Source organism: Prinia subflava, chromosome 14, assembly GCF_021018805.1.
Source record: "Prinia subflava isolate CZ2003 ecotype Zambia chromosome 14, Cam_Psub_1.2, whole genome shotgun sequence".
In the NCBI taxonomy this organism is placed as follows: Eukaryota; Metazoa; Chordata; class Aves; order Passeriformes; family Cisticolidae; genus Prinia; species Prinia subflava.
In genome coordinates, this window is record NC_086260.1 from 5,479,120 (window position 1) to 5,493,260 (window position 14,141).

Below are 14,141 nucleotides of genomic sequence, written 5' to 3' on the forward strand. Positions count from 1 at the left end.
TCACTTCGTATTCAGGCAATCAAATAACCTCTCCTGCCAAGGGCCAGCCCTCAGTGGTTTCCCCAGCTGCAGGTCTGGATCTCACCATGCAGCAGATCACAGCCGCTCACCTTCTTGAGGCCACAACACCACAGTGTTGGACTTGCTCTCCTGTGATTTCTTTAGCTGTCCTTTCCCCTAGGCAGGACCACTGGCTTTTACCCCTTCCACCCCTCCAGCCCAGCTGCAGAGCAGGAGCTCCCTGTGTGCTGGAACATCCATTCCTGGAGGCCAGCACCCCTTGGTTACCACTCTGAACATGCTGCCCCAAAAGCAGTTTGGGCCCCGGCTGCTGGAGATCTCCAAAGGGCTTTGCCCACCCTGAAGAGCCCTGCAGGACATCTCCAGTTACACTGGAGAGCCCCAGGGGAAGGCTGGCATCTGGGGGAAGAAGCTTTCACATGTTTGAATTCCACTTGGGGGGAATGGATTGTGACTTACTCCTTGGCTTAACACCATTAACAACCCCCCAACCAAAACTCTTCACTTCCTTCTTCCTAGTTCTTATTAATCTTGGTTTTTATTAAGTCTATCACATCTCTCTTACTGCTGCCTGGTGACCTTGATAGCTCCAATGAAGGGCAAAATGATAAAGCTTTGTGACCAAGCCCACGAACACAGAAATATTTCACCTGAACCTATAGTGCTATTATTGCTCTTAAGTAGAACAGAGCTATTTAAAAAAATAAAAAATAGAAGCCCATACGTGGTGACCTTGCAGAGCTGGAGCGCTCTCTGAGAGTTGGGAGAAGTGGATGGATCTGCAGCACCATTCATTACAGAAATCAAACCATTCCTCATCCAGCTTTCTTATCAAAATCCAGGATTGTAATGGTGCTGCTACCCCGGGGATTGCCCTGCAGGGGAAGATGTTCCCACAGCATGGGCAGGCTGATTGAGTGGGACTCAGGAGGTGAGAGAGGAAGGGGAAAGCTGAAGCCCAGCATCAGGCAGCTCCAGGGCTTGGGCCAGGGCTTGGGCCAGGATAGCAGGAGGCTGGATATCCACAGCACTGTGAATAAACAGAATAATCCTCCTCCTTTTGTTTCAGCCTCCACAGAATACCCAGGTGGAAGAGCACATGCCTGGGGAAATCCTAGTAAAAGCCCACTCCAGAATGAATGTTTGTTGAACCAGTGCTGTAAGCACAGCAGTAGAGAGAGCTGACACAGGTGAACATAACCTTGTCCTTGAGAAAACCCACCTCCCTCCCGTGCCTCAGTTTCCCCTTGTGGTGCTGTGATGCTTCACAGCTATTTGAAGGCAACTTAGCTGTGTGGAGAGCCCTGGGTGGGGTCTTCTGGAGGCAGAGAAGGTTTTGATAGAGTCTGGACCAGAGCAGGAGAGAACACTGGCAGTTTTGATTAAGTTAAAAACTGCAGAATCCAACTCATTATTAATATAGCTTTATGCCACTGCATGTTGTAAGGTGCTTTCTAAACCTGTCACTGCAATTTATCATGCTAGCAGTGTAATAAAATACAGCCATAAAATTTTGGATTAAATGTTCAAGGTCAATGGTGGACTTTCAGCTTCCCTATCTCTTCCTTGCTGCTTTAGCAGATGCTCTATTAAGCACTTACAAGCTCTGGGAGAAGGTTTTTTTGGAGAAAAGATTTAGTTGTGGAGCATTTTCAGAATTAAATCTTCAGGTAATTTGATCTTCACCAAATTACAAACCAATAAATAAGCAGGCTAATAAACACCAGTTGGTTTCAGGTGGAGGCTTTTTCACCAGAAACACTTTCTTTTTTCTTGTGTTTACAAAATGTGGCTTTCTGATAATATCTTGGTAAAGTAGACAGACAGCAATTCCTTAATTTTAATGGAAATTTGGATGTCTTAGAGCAACACCCTGGAAATTTTGGGGGGAGTTTTACAGCAGGTATAGCAACACTGAGACAAGGCTCCACTGCAGTGCATTCTGAATAAAAACAATGCATGGTGCTGATGCCATGAGCCTGAGCTTTTTATGCATTAAAGGACAACAGAAGCAGCACAGATTTCCACCTGCAAGCTGTATGCAAATGTGCACAGCAACCACAAAAGAGTGAAATTCTTCAAAATTACCAAAAAGAAGCTCCAATGTGCCCTGGTGTAGCCCCAGATATTCAAACCAAATGACTCTGCAGGAGGATCTGCTCTCTGAGCTCCCCTTGGATGATTCCTGTTGTTCCATTATCAAGATGAAGGAAGCATTTGGCCACACAGTCACCATTTAAAAAAAAAATTAAAAAAAGAAAATGCAGATCCTGTCCTAGCATTAAATTATTCTCTCTATTCTGGCACAAGTGGCCAGGAGGCTGGCTCATTGTTCAAGCTCTAACAGTTGGCCATAATAAAAGATATTACTTCTTCCCACAATCCTTGCCTCTCTTACAGCCTTACAGGAGACCTTAAGAGCTACATTACTGCTATTAAATTAGTGGCATCACTATTTCATATTTTTAGAATGTTTGGCTGTTTCCCCTGATGCTGAGTAGGGCAACTAATTTACTAGCAAATTAATACTGCTTATCTTTTCTCTCCTGAGAGCCCTGCTGCCTCTTGCTTTCCCTGGCTGTCCCCAGGGACACATCTGAAATGTGTCCCCCTGAAAAGTGGGACAAGGGCAGCTCAGTTCTGTGAACCTGGCAGCACCACACAGCCCAAATCAGGAGGGGCAAAGGCTAAAGGCTTTTGGCTTTGCATTGAAATTGTTTCCTAAACAAAACTCAGCCCTGTATGTGAGGCAAAACCTTGGGGGTCTTGGGTTGTGTTGGCACAGCAAACAGTGCCCAAGGAGGCAGTTTGCAAAAAGAAGCCCTGCCCAGGGCATCTGGCAGCACAATGGGTAGGGACCCTGAGGTGCTGCACATTTGGGGACATCTGCTGTGTCCTCCTCGCACCCAGAGCCTGTTCCTGGGTGCTGAGATGCAGCTGAAAACACCTTCAGGGAAGGATGATGCCACGGCCCTTGGTCCCTTATAGAATCAGAGAATCATTGAGGTTGGAAAAGACCTCTAAGGTCATTGATCAGACCCTTTTCCCTTTTTTTTTTTTTTCCATACATCAAAGACTCTGCTCAGTAATACCTTGCGCATTTAGGGTAAGAAAAGAGCTCTTTACCCATGGCAAGAAAATAAAGAAAAGTAGAAACATTGTCAAAGAAATCCTTCTTTATCAGATTTGGTCAGAGAAAAGCAACATCCCCCATGCTGTTCACTCTCAAACCTCCCAGTCTGCCCTCTGCAATTGGAAATGTGGAATTGCTGAACAGGAGCTCTGGCAAGAGCTACAAGTACCCCATCATAAAGTCCAGGCTATCCACTTTACTGCACAGTAATCTGTTTTACTACTGGTATTATAGTGACAGAATTGTTTTCTGCAGCCTAGTTCAGATTAAGAAACTGGGGGATAGGACACATTAACTTCTGTAATATATATTGCCAGAGCCTCAGCTGGTATAAAACAGCTTCCTGGGGGAATTCAGCAGAAAGTGAAGGGCAGAAACAGTCCTGGCTGCTGATTTTCAGTTTTAGTTTGAAAAACTGGAACTCCTTTGGTGCTACAAGCAAAACCTCAGGTGGCCACTGTAAATCTGCATCCATGCTGTAAAAATCAACACAGTTTCTCCAGTGGAGGTTCAGGTTAGTTCATGTATTTTCAGAAAATAAGCTTCATTTGCATTATTTATGAAATGCAAACACAAGCTCTGTTACATGCAAGCAGCACAGCCCAAAAACAAGTCCTTAGACCAAGGAGAACACCAAGGAAACCAGGCACTGTGTCAACAAAAGCTGTGGCCAGTGAAAACATCATCCTCTGCCCTGCCAGGGCACTGGGCAGCTGTGCTGCTCCTGGGGATGGAGGAGCTGGGCTGGGTCAGTCCTCACAGGATTTCCCTCCGTGGCCCACACGTGGCACCAGCAGATGCCCCCGTGGCCCCTGCAGCCCCCCAGGGACCTGTGCCTGGTGGCTCCTGGTGCTCAGTGCCCCACACTGCTCCCACAGGGCTGCAACAGCAACACCTGCACCTCCACACAGCCTGTGACCCCTCTGCCTCATTGGGAAAGGAAGGAAAGGGATGGACATGCCATGGCAACAATCATCTGGTTTGGTAGCTCTGTTAGTTACTCAGGAGTGTATTGAAACCTTGGCGTTTCAGAATTTCTTTCTTTTTTTTTTTTTTAAGATTAGCAAAAATCCAATGTTAAACAGTTTTCTTGTTTTCCAGCAGAGTAAATCAAGCCTTGCATCCTCACAGTTCTAACAGGCACTGCCACAGAGCTAAAGGAGCTCAGAGGAGCTGTCCTTCAATGGGAATTTCCACATCACTGAAGTCATTCATGAGCCAAGCCCACTCGGGTGTTAAATGCCCAGTCCACCAAAGCACACGTGTTAAATACACTCCTGGGCACTGTGTTAAATACACTCCTGGGCACTGTGTTAAATACACTCCTGGGCACTGTGTTTCATCCCCTCTGTCCCACCAGCTCCCACCACGCCCTGCCTGCAGCCACTGAGCCACCCAGCACCTTGGCCAGGGTCACAGGGAGGATCCAACAAGCATCACTGAGATTCCTGATTCCAGAGGAATCTGATTCCAGAGGGGAGCAGAGGAGGGGAGGGCTGGGAACAGGACAGAACTCTGAGCAGCTGCAAGGCAAGGGATTGCACAAAGGTACAGCCACCTGCAATTCTGTTGTGTCATCCCCCACACCAAAGTAAAACAGCATTAGGGAGGGTAAAGTTAAAGTTCCTGCAAAAAGGCAGAGGATGCTCAGTTAATTGGGATAAAAGTCCACTAGAACATCCCAGGTACAGAGCACACAGCACTAACTTGGAATATTTGGAGAGACAGAGAAGGAGGAAGGTTGGAAAACGAGCAGCTGGGAGGAGGCAGAGGAGATCAGAGCAGCATTTCACCTGCTCCAGCACCAGCTCACTGGCCACAAGCTGAACCCCAAGGGGCTCAAGCTCCCCACCTAAATCCCTGTGAGCATCTTGAGGGGCTGCCAGGTGCAGGGTTAATCCTCAGAGCATGTTCTTCACTTGGTCATGGTCAGGCACAAAGCATCTCCTCCATACCAGGGGAGGGGACAACATTTTTTTATTGGAAGACAAAGCAGAGCTGCCAACAACTCACAGAGGCATCCAGGAAGCCCCCAGCCCACAGGTAAATATTTTGGCATGTTTACTGCAGTGTAATGGGACAGCCAGTGGGACAGCAGCACTGGCACAAGGAGGGGATTTCTCTTTCTAAATCACTGCTTGGGTTCTGCTCTCCAAGTGCTCTATTTGCAGGTTCTTGTGTACGAACTCAGCCTTTGCAGAGCTCATCTCTGTACGACCAAGTCTGGGTTACAACAGAGTGGATTACAACAGGTTCTGACTCAAGTCTCGTTTCCATCTTACAAATTTATACAAAACAACTTTATTTTCATTAGCAACTGTGCTCTTCAAAAAGCACTACAGTGCATTATTAAAAAGAAAAAAAAAAACCTTTGTAAAAACAAAGATTATTTTCAAAATTTCTTTAATAGACAGGATAAATATTGATGAGGCTTCCTGCAATTGCAGAATGTGGTTCCTGTTCATCTCCAGCTGAAGATTTAATCAAGGCCAGCCCATGTATTTCATTCAGTCATGAAAGCGATATTGAAATCATAAAAAAGAGCAAAGTTACATGCACTGCTTTACAACTGATAAGAATGACTGGCGATTTCATTGCTGTGATTATCTGCCACAATAAACAAGCAGCTACTTCATTTATTATTCCACTCCACACTCAGCTCTGGCTGAAACCCAGACCTAGTTATTTCACACCAGCCTATTCTCAGGGCTTTTTCCCTCGTGCCCACAGAAAGTTTTTGTAGGTAATCTTCCAATTTCTGGGCATGAATCCCCCAGGTTCCACATCTGACTTGTCTGCCTAAACAAACATTTGGAAACATGATCAGAAAGTGAATCTGTGGATGGTTCCCGTACAGATGGACACTGTGGTTGCTCTCCCTCTTACTCTGGTTCACAATGGAGATTTCTGGTTCTCCTGCCCTTCCAACACAGCGTGCAGGGTCACTCACCTGCACCATACGTGGTGGCCAGCATGATGGAGGAGATCCACGCCACCTCGCTATAGGACGTGCCAAAGAAAGTCTGGATTTCCTTGAAGAAGATGGCCAAGCCTTTGGGGAAGGCGTAGGCGAAGCCGATGGAAACGAAGGCGCCCAGGAGCACCATCCAGCCCCAGCCGCCATCCGGCGGGCCCGGGGCGAGCCCCGCCTCGGCCGGCGCCGGCATGGCCGGGCAGGGAGCCTCCCCGGGAGCCCTGCAATGCAGAGGGGCAGTTGTGGGGTCAGTCCTGGGATGCTGCACCCTTGGAGCCTGCATCCCCAGTCCTGGGATGCTGCTCCTTTGGATTCTGGATCCCCAGTCCTGGGATGCTGCTCCTTTGGACCTTTAGCCCTGGGATGCTGCTCCTCCAGACCACGGTCCTGGTGTGCTGCTCCCCAAACCCCTGATCCTGAAATTCTGCTCCCCTGGGCCCCCAGTCCTGACATGCTGCTCCTCCAGACCCCAGTCCTGAGATGCTGCTCCCTTGGACCCCTCATCCCAGGATACTGCTCCCCACATCCATAGTTCCAAGATTCTGCTCCCCTGGACCCCAAATCCTGACATGCTGCTCCTCTAGACCACAGCCCTGGGTTGCTGCTCCCCTGGACCCCCGGTCCCAGGATCCTGCCCCTTGGACCTCAGGATGCAGTCTCAGGATGCTGCTCCCCCAGACCTCAGTCTTGGGGTGTGGCTCCCTAGACCCCCAGTCCCGGGATGCTGCTCCCCTGGATTCCTTGTCCCAGGATACTGCTCCCCACATCCATAGTCCTGAGATTCTGCTCCCCTGGACCCCAAATCCCGAGACGCTGCTCCTCCATTGCCCAGTCCCGAGATTCTGCTCCCCCGGACCCCCAGTCCCGGAATCCTCCTCCCTTAGACCTCTGGTCTCAGGATGCTGCTCCCCAGACCTGTCTTGGTGTGTGTCTCCCCGGAGCCCCAGTCCCGGGGTGCTGCTCCCCAGCAGCGCAGCCCTGCCCCGGCGCACCTGGTCCGGGTGGGTCCGGGCGGGTCCGGGCGGGTCCGGGCGGGTCCGGGTGGGTCCCGCGGCGCCCCGAGCCGCCGTGCCGGGAGCGGGATGGGGCAGGAGTGCCACGTGGAACTGGGCAAAAACCAGACCGCGGCTCCAGCCCGCTGCTCCGCCCCCCCGGCGCCTGCCGAGCCCCGGGACAGGCGCGGGACACAGTGGGACACACCTGGGACACAGTGGGACACACCTGGGACACACCTGGGACACGCAGCCCGCGGCTGGACCCACCCGCGGAGCGCGGCGCTGGCGCGGCTCTGCCCGCGGGACCGGGCGGGAGCTGCCCGAGAGCCTCATCCCTAATTCCAGCACCCTGTCCCCTCGTGTTCCCTCGCCCCCAGCCGAGGCAGCAGCGCCAGTCACCCCGCCGGCTCTAATTAAACCACCCGCTGTTACTTAAATGCAAATTGTTCTTTTTTACTTCCCCTGTGCTTCCACCTGCATCCCTCCTCTTTTCCGTACTGAATCTCAGCTCTTTTCTCCTCCATACCAAGTTGTAAATGCTCTCATAGGACAAGAGGGAAATATTTTAAACTGCAGGAGGGGAGATTTAGATGAGATGCTGGGAGAAAATGCTTCACTGTGAGTGTGGTGGGGCACTGGCACAGGTTGCCCAGAGAACCTGTGGATGCCCATCCCTGGAAGTGTTTGAGGACAGGTTGGACAGGGCTTGGAGCAACCTGGGATAGGGAAGGTAGCAGGGGGGTTAGAACGGGATGGGCTCTGAGGTCTCTTCCAACCCAATTCAGATTTCTGTGATCCTGTGATCATTGCAGACCTCTGGCCCCTGTTCATGTGTGTATTCTGGTTTTCACATGGAGCTCTGGTTGGGAAAACATTAAGCAGTGTTTGCTCTGGCTGGGAAGGTGCAATTCCACCTCAGACCTTGTCTCTTACTCAACCTTGCCTCCCCCTTAGCTAACAGCCCCGTGTGTGTCCCCTTTTCCTACTTGCACCATGAAGCAACTGGGAGGGGGAAAAATCAGCGCCTTGCTCTGCAGTGTATCTGGCACTGAGCTTTAAAATCTCCTCACAACACAATTGTAAGATGTTTTATTACTGTCATTTCTTTCTTCCTATAAAAGTGAGTAAACTCCAAATGACCAGAAACCTTAACTCTCAGCTGTGGGGTCACAGTGTGATGTCTTGGAGAGTTATATTTTTGTACAGCCCTGACCCACTTTATGGGCTGTGAGGATACCAGCATCAAGCTGTTCCAGCGGCTGTGTTCTGTTAAAAATCAAAAACAAGACCAAAACCAGAATAAACACACCTAAGATTGAACTTGGCATATCCTTAGCAGCACCATGGAAGGTGGGAGGACAGATGGAAAGCCCAGGGAGCAGAGGGATGAAGAAGCAGCCGTGGAAGCTGAGAGTTTCCTTCTCCAGAGCTGCTAAATTGTGTGTCACACTAAAGAATGGCCCCTGCAGCCAACCCCAGCAGGACACCCCTGGGTAAACTTTCACACAAACTTGTGGCAAACTCAGAACGGGAGCAGGAAACCAGCTGCAGCAGGTGGTACTGGGGGCAGACAGATGATTTCTAAAGATGTCTAAATGTGGTAAGTAAGACTCTGCTGTTGCTGCTCTGAAGAGAAGCTGACATGCAAAGCAGAACAGCCCGAGGGCAGAGGGGGGGACTGACACTGGAAATGCAGGGCTCACTAGGTCAAAAAGGACTTCCAGGCAATTTGGGAGTCTTGGGCTCATCTCACAGCAGCTGCCTGTGCCAGTGCTCCCCCTCCATGTCAGAAGCACAGACTCTCCCCTGGGACAGGCTCTGCTTTCTCATCCACTGACAGCAGACTCTTCCTGGAGGGCAGGTTTTTTAATTTGCTGGCGAGCAGCAACAAAATTGATTAAAATTGCAAAATACCTTTTCAAATGACTCATTTCCCTATCACAGTGTTCCATGTAAATAAGTGACTGCTATGGTAATTCCCAGTGTCTGCTCCAGAGCTGTTCAAAGGAGAGGGGCACGCCAGGAAGAGGGGCCAGGAGCAAAGCAGAATCTGAAACTCTTCCTCTCCCTGCCCTTTCCAGCCTTCACAAAGCTTTCTGTGATAGTTCCCAGGTCATGATTTTTTGATCAAATGAGCTAACATCCTTTACGTATTGAAGCCCAAGGTTTGATGAACAATATTTAAAATCATAGAACCGCAGAATGGTTTGGGAGGACAGGGACACCTTCCACCAGACCAGGTTGATCCAAGCCCCATCCAACCTGGCCTTGAACATTCCCAGAGATGGCAGAGACAGTTTCCCTGGGCAACCTGTGCCAGGGACTCACTTCACCCATATAGGGAGCACACAAGCTCCCCCCAAAAAAGTGACTAGTGTGGACAACTTGAGTGTTTTTTCTTGTCTTGGAAAAAGGTAAAAAACAGGGCCAGGGGAAAACCCCAGGGATCCCTCAAGAATGAAAACCATTTCTATTTATTTTCAGTGAACCACTTTAGTATTTGGAAATAATTTCATTCAATGCCTTTTATGCAAAGCAGTTTATAGCAGCCAAAGGTAAGAGCTACAGCTCTGTAATTCCAACAGAGTTTTTCCTTCATTGAGTCTTTGCAAGTCAATTAGTATTTAGAAATTGCTTCCACATTAAATTAAAAAATCCATACCTAGCTCCGCTGCTTGAAAACAGCATCTGGTTTTCAGCACCTATGCACTTCTTTAAAGGGCCTTTAATGGCACACCCCATTTCTTAAAACTGTTTTTGTCATGTTCCATTTGCCCATAAAATGCAGCAGCAGTGAAATCCAATCCATGACCATGGTTAAAATGGAGCTCCTGAATTAATGAATGAGAATGTAGGCAGCAATTTTATGCAAAACCAAAGGATACCATCAGTGCAGGATGAGAATTCCCTTCTCCAGAAATACTAAATTGGGTGCCATTCTAAAGAACATCCCCTGCAGTTGCCTTCTGTGACCTGTCTTAGGAGAGAGACATCCCAGTCCTTAAAGAACAGGCTCACTTATTTATGTTCCTAATGAAAATCTTCATTTTTTCCAAGGGATCGGTCCATACAGGCACAGAGTAATACTTGAGAGTAAACGTCAGGTCACCAAAATTCTTGACTCTGGACTCCAACGAGATGCCACCACAGAATGACAGCTGGGGGACAAAGCATCACTTCCCAGTGAGCACAGAATTACCTTTATACCTCGTGTTCTCCCCACCACTGAGCATGACCACATTCCTCAGTGTTTAGCCACAAGGCTCCAGCATTCAGGGATTTACCACTAATATTTTCATGCCCAGGTTTTTAATTAAAGGGAACCTGACTCTGGCTGGTGGCTGCTGGGGCACTGAGCAGCAGGAGGGGTGCAGGCAGCACCCAACCATGTGTGGGGCAAACATGGTCAAACCACGTCCCCTGACATCTCTGTGGCTATTTGGAAGTGGGGGAACCTTTAATTTCCAGGCAGCCTCTTTGCTCCTGTGGGAGATGCTCTGTTGCAGGCAGAGCCACCAGCCCCTCACCCCCCTGCACAGAGCCAAGTGACATCAGTGCTGGCACCAAAACCACCTGGGACACTGGCAGAGCCTCCTGGCTTTGTTTTTCACTGAGTAATATGTTTTACAAGGGGGTCAAGGAGAGGTCAAAATAGAAAGTTATGAAATGTCAAACTTGCTTTTTGCTAAACCCTGGTATTACTAGAGTGAAGGGCAGACAGGGAGATGGATTAATGACATGAAATAAGTTTCTCCAGAGCCAGGAAACCTCTCAGACAGCCCCAGCCCTGTGTCTGTGCCATCAAACCAGCTAGATGCATGAAGCATCACTGTGGGATGTGCTGGTTTCCTGGAGAAAACAGAATAAACCAAGCAGTAGCATCACTTCCTTTGTTTTTCCCTTGTTGCAGGAGTTTAATCAGCAGCTCAAACCAAAACACTCTTGTTGGTAAAAAGATGGTGACAATTAATCTAGATCTAATAACTGGAATGTTCTCGCTGGGGAATTAAAACAAATTATTCCTTTGCTATTGCATCTTTGTCTCATTTACATTTTAATCCCAGAAGGATCTTCCTCTCTTATATTTGGAAAATGACTGCATAGAAAGGGGAGAAAAAACAACATGGTTGAATTATTCAGAGATGCATCAAGAATTCAGTTACTAACTTCTATGGCAGAAGTCTGGTTATGCCAAGTCCTAAATGGGTGAAAATGAGGAGAAAAGCTGTGTTTTTTCCAAACACTGCTGAAAGCAGAGCCTGAAGGCATTTTAGATTGTGCACACAAAGGCAGGCAAACAAACAGCTGAGGCAGGAGGTTGTGTTGAAGGTGTAATTACACATTAGCCAGAGCATGAGCAGGTCACTCTTTCATTTGTACTGAAAGTAAAGGGGACTCCATTGGTGACACTGTGCAGAGAGAAACCTCTGCCTTCCCCACCCTGTGGCTCTCCAGTTCCAGACTCAAGGCTTGTTGTCCTTGCTGTGAGGTTTTACCACAGGATAACATGTCCATACATTTTTGCTCGAGAGAACTCATAATGAATAAAGATTCCTTACTGCTGCCAAGGTAAAATCAGTGTGGTATCCCACCTTATCCCAGCCTGTCTTACCCACTTAGCCTGCCTGTGATTTTTGCTGGAAATATTCTTGTGAGGGTTTCCTTATTCCCTTCAGTAAAAAGGTGAGCAAAGATGTGCAGCTTGGACTGCCAAAGCTAATCTGGTGAACTGTGACACATCTGGCCCCCCCACAAGCACCACCTCCAAGGCATGGCCCTCAGCAGCTGTGGCACATCTGGGTCCAGAAAACCACTGCTGTCTCCAGCCCACTTCCAAGTAAACTCTCAACTATCTGCCAACAGGGCAGAAAAAGTATCAGCTGCCTCAAGGCTGCCTGAATAACGCTTCACCAAATTTTAAATCACCAAGCTTTAGATCTCGTTAAACCCCCAAGATGTTTGAGAGAGGAGAGATGTTGCAGGATCACCATGAAGAGTGATTCCCACTCCAGAGCAGCAAAAACCTGGAGCTACACAATGTTGACTGAGCCTGAATTGAGGGTCAGTGACCTGGGGACAGGGGGATGTCACAGCAGTTTCCAAGTAGTCTCTGGAACACCATTGTTTGCAGATCATAGTACTCCTATGGTCATTACATAATGCAGGTGTTTTTCAAACAAAATTAACCCCACCTCACCCAAGTTTTAAGGTGATAATAGTCAATTTTAAGTACAGAAAAATATCATAAAGAGGCAGCAGGGGCTTTAGTATGGGTCTTGGTTCCCATCAAATAAGATTGTGACAAGTGGTTGTAACTCCACGAGGGTATCTCCTCTCTACATGAGTTGCCCCAAGAAATTTCTCCTCTCTCTAGGTTCTGGGAGCAGGTGCTGCTGTTTGCTGCACATGTGGGACACCTTTGATCTCCTTCAGGGACAAGGATGGTCTGAGCAGGAGCCAGTCTCAGCTGGCACCACACAGGGCTTGTCCCCAGCGAGGCTCTGGGCTCTGCAAGAGAGCAGGTGAGGAGCAGGACACCAGGATCAAGGCTGCAGCTCCTTGGAACACAACCAGCTCCTCCTGGTGGGGTGGAGGAAAGCCAGGAAGTCCCTCAATACCCTTCACATTCAGTAAAACGCTGGGATATGGGAATGAGAGAGAGAAACAAACCTGGGAGGAGCTGGGTGCACACATCAGGGGGTGCAGAGAGCTGTGTGTAAGATCCCTGTGCCCTTAACACAGTGATGCAACCCCCAGGAGTGCTGGGGGAAAGCTCAGCCAGGCTCCTGGGCCTGAATCCTCTGTGTTGCTTTGCCCTCCTGGCTGACCATTGCCCAGCAGATCAAGCATGATGCTTTAGCATTAACTTTCAAGGTCTTACACAGAGAGTTCTTAAGGAACTTGCTGAACTTCTGACATTGTACACCCCTGTTACCCCACAAGAACAAAGAGAGGAGACTTTTTGGTCCAAGTGTGGTGTTTACTCAAGCCTGCTGTAATCCCAGGCTTACAGACTGACCTTCCCAAGAGCCCCTTAAGTTCCACAGACATGACTCCTTGTAAGACATGCTTCAAAGAGGCACATATTACCTGGGTAAGGTTTTTTTACTCCATTACTCCCCATTCCTGAAGACCTCTGAGGAAGCCCCCTTTCCCAAAATGCTTGAGGCTGGAATTTGCCAGGCTTCGAGTGCTACAGTTCAGCAGGTCAAACTCAGCAGCTGAAAGATGAAATGATGGCTCCTCTAAAGGTAATCCCTGATGACTTCAATGTACCCCAGGCTTTACCCAAAAATTCTATTTAATGTTTGTCAAAGCTTTTTTTTCTTTTTTCTTTTTTTTTTTCTATTTACTCTAGTACAGGCTGTCCTAAGCAACTGTTTTATATACAGATAGCTGCAGCTTTTCTGAATACTGTAAAATAAAAGCTGGGCTTTGAAGGGATCCCCTGCATCCCTTCAGCCACTCTGGGCAGGGTTTGTTGGTGCTTTCCTCCTTCCTCAAACACAGCATGCAGCTTCACTGGATGCTACAGAATTGCTGTAGACTTAGGCTGCTATAGCTGAAAGGAAGATCAAACTGAGTATTCAATTACTTATGCACTCAAAGGTATTTATTCTCCGAGATGAAACTCCTGAATCTGTTATTATTGCCATTCCCTCTTCTATTACTATTAGCATGCTGCTGCTTCAGATCTATGGAGATGTCAACACCAGTTACTGGCAGCAAAACTGAAAGATGAGAACATGACAGGCAAATGTTTAGAATTATGAATCATGCACAAAAACAGATGAGACACTTGATCTTCCTTAATTCTAGAAGAATACACAGGGATTTTCCCTCAGATTTATGTTTTTCCAAAACCTATTTCAGATGCTGCAGTGATTGAAAAGGCGAGTGAGGTGAAGAGCAACAGGTACTGTCTGGAGGACAGACCCCCAGAGAGGAAAGGTGTTCCTGGAGCAATGAACACAGGTATTTGTGAAAGGGGCAGGATCTCCCTGCCAGCACTGAGCTC

General features: G+C 48.3%; 1 protein-coding gene across 6 annotated transcripts in view; it reads right to left on the reverse strand.

Annotated features, from left to right (window-relative positions):
- LOC134558140 (monocarboxylate transporter 2-like) overlaps positions 1-14,141 on the reverse strand; it is a 38,843-nt gene that overhangs the window by 18,649 nt on the left and 6,053 nt on the right. For 3 of the 6 annotated variants that reach the window (XM_063411712.1, XM_063411711.1, XM_063411710.1), the window contains exons 4-5: positions 7,121-7,328; positions 6,105-6,349 (exon numbers count right to left, since the gene is read on the reverse strand). The exons of 1 other annotated variant lie outside the window; for it this stretch is intronic. In XM_063411712.1, coding sequence (XP_063267782.1) covers positions 6,105-6,349; positions 7,121-7,328 — 453 coding nt within the window. Of the gene's footprint in view, positions 1-6,104; positions 6,350-7,043; positions 7,329-14,141 lie in introns of those variants that run through there. 2 more of the 6 variants (XM_063411714.1, XM_063411716.1) reach the window with 2 other exon arrangements.